This window comes from Oryzias melastigma, linkage group LG5, assembly GCF_002922805.2.
Source record: "Oryzias melastigma strain HK-1 linkage group LG5, ASM292280v2, whole genome shotgun sequence".
NCBI lineage: Eukaryota > Metazoa > Chordata > Actinopteri > Beloniformes > Adrianichthyidae > Oryzias > Oryzias melastigma.
The window spans coordinates 33,978,809-33,987,236 of NC_050516.1; the positions used below are offsets into that span (position 1 = coordinate 33,978,809).

The 8,428-nt window shown below is 41.2% G+C and overlaps 1 protein-coding gene across 1 annotated transcript in view; it reads right to left on the reverse strand.

The window, feature by feature from the left end:
* Positions 1-8,428, reverse strand: part of LOC112144609 — a 62,396-nt gene that overhangs the window by 51,173 nt on the left and 2,795 nt on the right. Inside the window, exon 2 of the mRNA XM_024269203.2 lies at positions 1,745-1,894. Coding sequence (XP_024124971.1) covers positions 1,745-1,894 — 150 coding nt within the window. The remainder of the gene's footprint in view (positions 1-1,744; positions 1,895-8,428) is intronic.

An 8,428-nucleotide genomic window follows, 5' to 3' on the forward strand; every position in this document is an offset into this window, starting at 1 on the left:
AAAAAAAAAAAAAAAAAATCACTGTCACTCTGTTGTACCTAAATTTTTATATTGTAAATACCCTAAATTCATATCTGTGCTAATTTGTCATACACTGTAACCATATTGTAACCATATTTATGAGACGTGTGCTGCCGACCTCTTGGCCAGGTCACCCTTGAAAAAGAGATCCTGATCTCAACGGGTTTTTATCTGGTTAAATAAAGGTTACTACTACTACTACTACTTTTCAGTTCTAATTCTCCTTGATTTTAGCCTGTTATCACTTTCTAATTTCTTATACTTGATGTTATAGGTTGCAAAGACAGGTAAGTGATCGCTGATATCATTTATAAATATATATATTCATTGATGAGGTTAAATCAGTCAAGAATGTTCTTTTCTTCCCTCTGAGCGCTTCAGCAAGACTGTCTTCTGTGTGAAGGGTGTAGTGAGTCTAGCCACAATATGTGCAAAAGTCTGCTCAAACCAGTTCTAACCGCTTTTTAAGCTTCAGCTGCTTATTCCCTCATCCTGTATGTCTCCGCTGAAGGACAACTGATATGAACACTGACGGTCAGAACCTGTGCTCAACATCAAGGCCTTTTTCATGTGCTCAGTAACTTTCCATCTCCAAATATGGTGTTGTTCCTGTTTTCTATGCAAAGTTAATAAAAGCCTATTGTACATTGTGGGGCGGTGGGCAGTTGGACGAAGACAGGCTGTTAACCTGTTCTCTCTTCTCCACCGCCTCCCTTTTGCAAAAGATTGTTTTGAAGTTGAACTGACTGGTTCGTGTTTTTATTCACCTTGAAGAGAGTCTTACGTTTTTATTCCTAACAGTAACTATAACCAATTACTTTTCAAAAGTAACATTCCCAACACTGCTCAAGATGCTAGTCAGCAGAACCTCCTCCAGAGTGGGGGTGGGAGGGGAGCGTGTGTCGGCTACCCCCCTCCTCTCTCCATGCCCCATAACCCCCTCCATAATGTTGCACACTTGAAGGAAGACCGGACAAATGTGGGTTTTGTTTTGTTTGCCTTTAGTGAAAAGCTGGAACATGAACACAGCACGCATTACACTTCTGTCTCGTCATCTCGCCGATGTTTCACTCAATGGCAGGCCAGGTTAAATTTAGCTCTCCTGCATTTATCAACAAAATACATAAATAATTCTCCATTTTATATCCCTGTGACCATGGCTAACTATTCAGAACTCCATATCCACCACAATACCCCGTTCGTGTGTTAGCTTTAGCTGCTAAGTGCTAGCGATACAGCTAACTACATGTAAACCATCACAAACGAACAGCGCCACAAACAAAATACAGACAACGGCCAACTTCCTGTATTATCTTCCCTCTTGTGATTCATTTTACTTTATCTATGTTATCTATTTTCTGTAGCTTACCTGGAACATGAACACAGCACGCATTACACTTCTGTCTCGTCATCTCGCCGATGTTTCACTCAATGGCAGGCCAGGTTAAACTTAGCTCCCCTGCCCTGCTCAATCTAGGGAAACTCCCTCTTGTGGCGATACAGAATATTACACTCTGCATGCTGAGTGCTGTGTTTTGGGTGTTGGAGAATTACTTATTTAAAAAAAAAAATAAATATCAAAAACAAACACAACATTATAGAACAGAGGGGAGTAGCTTAATTAATTTGTCCATTTGTCCATATTTCTTCCTCTATCCTACAATAACCCTGTGAATAAGGAGGGATTACTGTATCATCGTTATCGTAAAACTACAGGTTTCACCGTTAAAGCTGCGGTAGAAAGTTGGACTCCCTCCAAACCATTCTGCTGCCAGATCCCCGTCATGTTTCCATGTTACGCTGCTGATCGACTTTCCTTTATCATCTGGAGTGAGGACAGCGGTGGAGCCCTTTAACACGTTGAGAACTTTCTCTGCAGAGAAAAAGTTAAAGACACATGAATATCATCATTATTAAATTATAATAATTTGAAGATCAACATCTTTCAGATTAAGATGATGTTTTTATCAAATTAGATTCACATCAAATTCATTTATGGATTAAAAACAGGATTATAACTAAAGCTAAAAGCAGGACTGGAATGTTCTGTACACTAAAGCAAACAGAGAAAGCTGTTGAAGAAACCACATTTTTATCGTCAAATATTAAAGAAGTCTAAAGTATGTAACAGCTGTAATCTTTATTGAAGTCACATTTAAATTCAAGTCTGCAAACTTCACAAATGACAGGTTTCATATCAACCATCATTCTTACACAGCTGTTGTTAATAAATGTGTTCAGAGAATGTTTTTGTGTTAAAGTTATTCTTTTAATTTACATTACTTTATGATAATTATGAAAGCTGTTGATTGAACTAATTTAGAAATACAGTAATGCCAACATCAAATAGATTATGTAGGAGCTTTAAATAGCAAAAGTGAGATGTTTGCATTCAACTTGTTTAGTTTTATTTACCGCCAGTAGGGTAGTGATGTGCGAGTCATGAACGAGTCGTTCAAAACTCGCGAGTCACTTTACTGACTCAAGAATCATGAGTCATCTTCCCCACTGACTCATTAACTCATTTCCTTCCACCAAGAACAACTTATAGTAGAAAAATATCCAGCTTATCACTTAAAAAAAATATCTTCGCTGTGAGAAATAAAGCTCTAACAACAGAATCTCTTGTTTGCTCTGAGCTGCACCGCTCTGCTGACACCTGCAGCTCCTCACCCCTCCCAACCGGAGAATCTGCTCCCCCTCCCAACCTGAGAATCTGTTGGCCACTCCCATGCCCCTCCCCTCGCTGAGGTGCTGCAAGCATTGACTGTATTGACCTTATTCCTAGCCCCCATGAGCCTTTGCGTGAATTATGGGTGAAACTTCCAGTAGACGCCGGAACTTGCATGTATTTACATTATAACTGTAGAGCCGACAGCGCAATTCCTTTTGTTTTGGATCTATAACTACATATAAATATGGAAAAACCAGCTGTCATGTCTTAAAAGAGGCGACGTAACAACTCCGGTGCCTGATAAAATTAAGTTATTGGAGGATGACCTTAAAAAACATAACATTTAGTAGCATTTTTAGCTACTGTTTTTTAGCTACTTTCTCAATTCTGCTGCAGCAGGCGGTGAAGCTATGAACAATCTTAAAAGTTCACCTCATAATTCTTTATTTATGCCTATTTCCTCCAGAGTTAGCACACAGTGCTGATCAATTGTAACGTGCTTGTGTTTACATGCCGCGATGAGGGATGTATCGCGGTGGAGCTTTTGCCCGTTTCATGTTTTGACAAAGTCAGCTGCGGTTTAAACAGGTAATTTTTGAATATCTGATACCAGGAGATGCAGCGATTACACACGAAATATCTTTTCTGCTCTTGTGACTCTGCTGTCAGCAGCGCGGTTAAGCTAGTTTCATATTCGACATTCGTCACACATTCAGTAATGAACGGCAATATTTCTCAATCGCCTTTGCTAAAAAACACCTAACATGTTTTTCCTGAGAGATAATAAAACAATCAACATTCCACATTACTTTCAGCAGCAGCACGGGCAAAGCGCTCCGGCTCCGCTCACATTGCAGCGGCGTTTGCGGTGGTCTGCTCTTTACGTGGATCGAGTATAATGAAAACGAGTCATGTGAAACATTGATTGTTTTATCATCTCTCAATAAAATATTTTTGGTGTTTTTTTTTAGCAAAGGCGTTTGAGAAATATCGCTGTTCATCGCTGAATGTGTGACGAATGTCGAATATGAAACTAGCTTAACCGCGCTGCTGTCAGGTCTCTGCAGTACCCGGCGTCTCTTCTTCTTCTGTTCTGGAGTAACCCGACCATAATGTTGGATACGGATTTTCCTCCGTGTGTACTTTATTCACAAAATGAAAGATTTAAAACAGGGGTCTCAAACTCGCGAACCCGCGAGATGATAATTTGCGGCCCGCGTCTTCATATGAAAGATTACTGTTCGTGCGGCCCGCAAGGCTGATATGAATGACAGTTGTTGTGTGCAGAGCTGAATGAACCAATCACAGTGAGGTATATGACTCTGGAGGCGGGACATCGGCGGGCTGTCCAGTACCTCCTCACTCACTCACTCATTCCTCCAGTCAGCTGGGATTAGGAGGAGCCATGAAGCTGCTGGAAGTGCCTTCACTCTGAACGTGATTCGCGCCTCTTTCACCGCGTGACAAATTCAAAGCCTGTCGCTCGTCAAAAAGCGAGTTTCTGACGCCGCACCGAGTGTGAGAGGAGCTGAATGTCTCACTTAAAATGAATGGGAGGCGTTTTATTTATGTCAAAACTCCAGCAGAAATAAGAATTCTCCGCGCACGCATCAAACATTCCGCGCGGACAAATCCGACTCTCGCGAGCGCTCTTTCCTTTTCCACGAGCATGCGCGCGCGCGAGAGCAGAATCTTCAAAGGTGCTTCCACAACGGCCGCGTGCGGTGCGTTCAAGAACGCGGTCTGCGCGGGTTTATGAATGCACGCTCAGCAGGTGGTATCCACACTGGAGCAGCGCGGTCACGCACGCAGTAGCAGAGAGGAGATTCTTCTTCTATTGTGTTTTTACTGTTCATTAGGGCTCCTCTGTCATCTACAACAGGGAGAATCTTGAAGCAAAAAGTAAAGACGGAGGAAATCCCCAAAATGTTGCTCCATGTTTCTAGTTGTCACAACTCTGTCCAAAATATTGTACTTTTACTATCATTAAAGAAAAATAAATAAAAAAAACTTCTAACTAATCTGTTTTATTAATTTTTCCTCTTTCTTTTTTTTCTTAGAATCCTTCCAAATCTTTCAGACAAAGTGAATTGAATTCTGTCTTTTCTCAGAGATTTTGTTCTTTTTCATTGGTTCACTGTAAGCAGCGGCTCTTTCTGCTACCAAATGGATTTTTAGGTTGTTTTTGCTACATTTAATTAATCATCAACTACTACATAGAATTATGCACAATATCCATAACTAATGTAAACATGTTTTTATTCATATACCCCCCAGGGGGGCGCGCCCCACCATTTGAGAAACACTGCTCTAGTCAGTCAGTCAATATTTGGTTTCTTCAGTTGTCTGTATCTGCTGTATGGTCATGGTTATCATTTTATTTATTCATGATTGATTTTTTAAAATTCGTTTTTAATATAAAAAAAATATTTATTTTTAATAAAGATGTTTGAGAACATTGAAATATTTTATCAGTGATTTTCTTGTGAAAATCCTGATGCGGCCCAGCCTCACCTAGACTCCGCCTCCAGCGGCCCCTGGCTGAATTGAGTTTGAGACCCCTGATTTAAAATTTTGAGCAACATCCTTCTGACTTCATCCTGGCCCGGTAGACGGTAAAATCTGTACCGAGGAGGGCAGCTGCACTCCCTCTTCGTCAGCGGTCAATGTTACACACAACGCTCCACAAATTTAATTTAGTTTGATTGTTAGTGTTAATGAAAGCCAATTATTATTTTTTTTTATTTTTATTGAATGTATACTGTTGTTTGACTATTGCTCAGTTTGTTTCTTTATATGGCACTACAGCGCCTCCCTGTGGATGCTTTTGTAACGTGCGTAACAACTTCAGTTTTTTCCGTTGAAGCACTTATCTGTTTTTTCTTTGTTGGCACACACAAGGACGCTATGCTTGGATGAAGTCTACTGTTAATTTTTTGTAGATAGCACCCCTTTGTAAGCGGAATGAGTTTTCACAGTGCACAAGTACTTTGGATGGTTGCATCAAAGAGACCAATAAAGCAGTGTTTTTCAACTAGTGCGGCACACTAGTTGAGCTCTGTGTTCATCCAAACGGCCCTGATTTAAAACTGGTAGATAGTTTGGAATTTGCAAGATGGTAAAAAAAACATTTTTCTTTGATTCTATAAATGAGTCTTTAATTAGAATGATGTTACCGCAATCCGGCCGCAAAACTAGCCGCAAACTCAGATTTTAGAAATGTCCCTCCCCCTTCAACTGTCTCGGCCAATCATTGTTGGAGGCTTGATCAGATGTCATCAATCTGACCAATCAGTAGTGGTTAACATCCTCACTTCCTTGTTCTGATTCGGCTCATAAAGTCTCTCAGTTCCAACTAAAATAACAGGTAAAGCTCGTGTTTAGCGGTTTAGATTCCAGCGTGATCTGACGTCAGACAGTTTAAAAAGTGAACGAAAGAATGAAGCTCAGAGACAAGAGTCTGCCTGGAATCTGCATGAGTTTATGCACTAAATCCCCCATGATGCATTGGGTTAAAGAAGTCTGGTGCGGTGCGGTGGCAGAGGGGGCGTGGGACGACCGGGGATCATGCCATTTCTGTTAGTTACTAAACAGTTGATCGGAGGACACCGTCAGTGAATGTGACATCCACACACAAAGAGAAAATATTTAATTAAACATCAAGAATTGTGATGGAAAAATATTTAACAGAGATGAAAAGAAATGGAGAGAAAGAGAATGTGCGCGATGGGAGGGCTTAGAATAGAATAGCAATACTTTATTCATCCCAGGCTGGGAAATTAGGCAAATTACACGTACAGCAGCGCAAGAGCCAAACAGAGAGAGAGAGAGAGATAAGGCAAAACGTAAAGAAAAGTATAATTCTATATATGTATATATATCCTATATATATTTATCACTATTATCACTATTGTGGAGGGAAACCAGGAAAGACCGATGTTTTTACTTTGTCTGAAAGATTTGGAAGTATTTTAAAATAAACATTCATAAAAACTGATTATTTACACATGCGCGGCCAGGTTACAGTCTGATCAGATGCACGTGAGAAGTGCGTTCAGCAGTATTTAAAATAAATTAAAGCCGCAAGCGGCGTTGGATGGCCCGCAGTCGCTATCCGCCCTCGTCGCCCTCTCCCTCGCAGCCCGCCCTCTCCCTCGCCGCCCTCTCCCTCGCAGCCCTCCCTCTCCTTCGCCGCCCGCTCATACGCACCAACGCCGCGCTCGCTGCCCGCCCCTACGCACCATCGCCGCCCTTGACGCTGACCTTTGACCCGAACTCATCTGCTAAGCAGCCACTATGCACCACTAACCCTCCCTCCCCTTACTGTATAGCTGTACTGTGATGTAAGTGAGAAATTGCTTAAAAAGCCACTTTTTTCAAAATGGCGGCTTTTCTGTTAGTGTTATCTCCATAGCAACCATTTTATGTTTTGTTTGCCCGAGGTCACCGAACACATTGACGTTAGTTTCGCAAGAATCGGCCAAAGTACATTTTTGGATCTCCTTAGCAACGTATGTTATTTGCCAACCACGCTCACATTCCTTATATGGTCATATTCTATGATATTATACCTGTTAAAGCTTAAGCCTGGGATCAACATATTGAAATCTCATTGCAATGCATTGAAATATGAGCATGTATTAACACTACGCCACATTTGCGAGCTCGCCACGCGCAGGCCATTCAAAATCTATAGCTTGTAATACCATATATTTTGGACAAATCAAGATGGCGGCCCTTCCCAAGGTCAAAGGTCAAGGAAACTTTAGGGGTCGTTGAAGACTAACGCCAGTGGCATGTTAGTCAAATTTCGTAAAAATCGGACAAACAAAAGCTCCATTTTAACTTCTATTTTAAAATTCACAAAATGTCAGATTTCGAAACAAAATGGCCGCCAAGTGGCAGGTCGTGGAGCCATCCCATAATAATGTAAAATTTAGCCATGGATATATCCAATAAGGCTACGTTGGTTTCGTTTACGAATTGCAAACTTTTTTTTTTGATTTTGCTGAGTCGGCAGTTTTTTTCGCAACAGTTTTTTGCGTACCAGGGCCGCATTTTACGCATTACGGTTTCGAAAGTTACGTCGTTTCGTTCAGCTTGAGCCTCCGCACGCGCGAATACCCTTTTTGCGCAAATCGCCCAAAATATGTGCGAGCTAGCTTTAACCGTGGCGGTTGCGACCTTGCCACGCGCACGCCATTCAAATTCTACAACTTCTAATTCCAACATTTTTCTCACAGTACATTCCCATTTATGGCCAGTGATGTGACATATCAATTGATAAAACCCCCTAGGAGGTATTTCTTTTTGTAGCTTGGAGTAAAAGAGCTTTTTTTTCAACTTTTCAAGATGGCAGCATCTTCCCAAGGTCAAAGGTCAATGAAACTTCTTGGGTCGTTGTAGACTTGCGCTGAGGACCTAATTCTGAAGTTTCGTGAAAATCGGACACACAAAAGTTCCGTTTTCCCATATTGTGGAAAAACGTGAAAATCGCCATTTTTCTGATTTCAGCGCAAGATGGCCGCCAAGCCGTAGGTCGTGTGACCATCCCATAATAATTTCAAATGTTCCAGGGCTTATCCCTGACATGTTTCATGGGCTTTCGTTTGCATATTTCGAAATATTTTTTTTTCACCTCATAAGCGATTTTCGGCCCATTCATTTTTTTTACGAGAACGCTCGCCGTGATGTCATCGTTTTGGGCGGGGTCACGTGCAACATGCCAAAAAT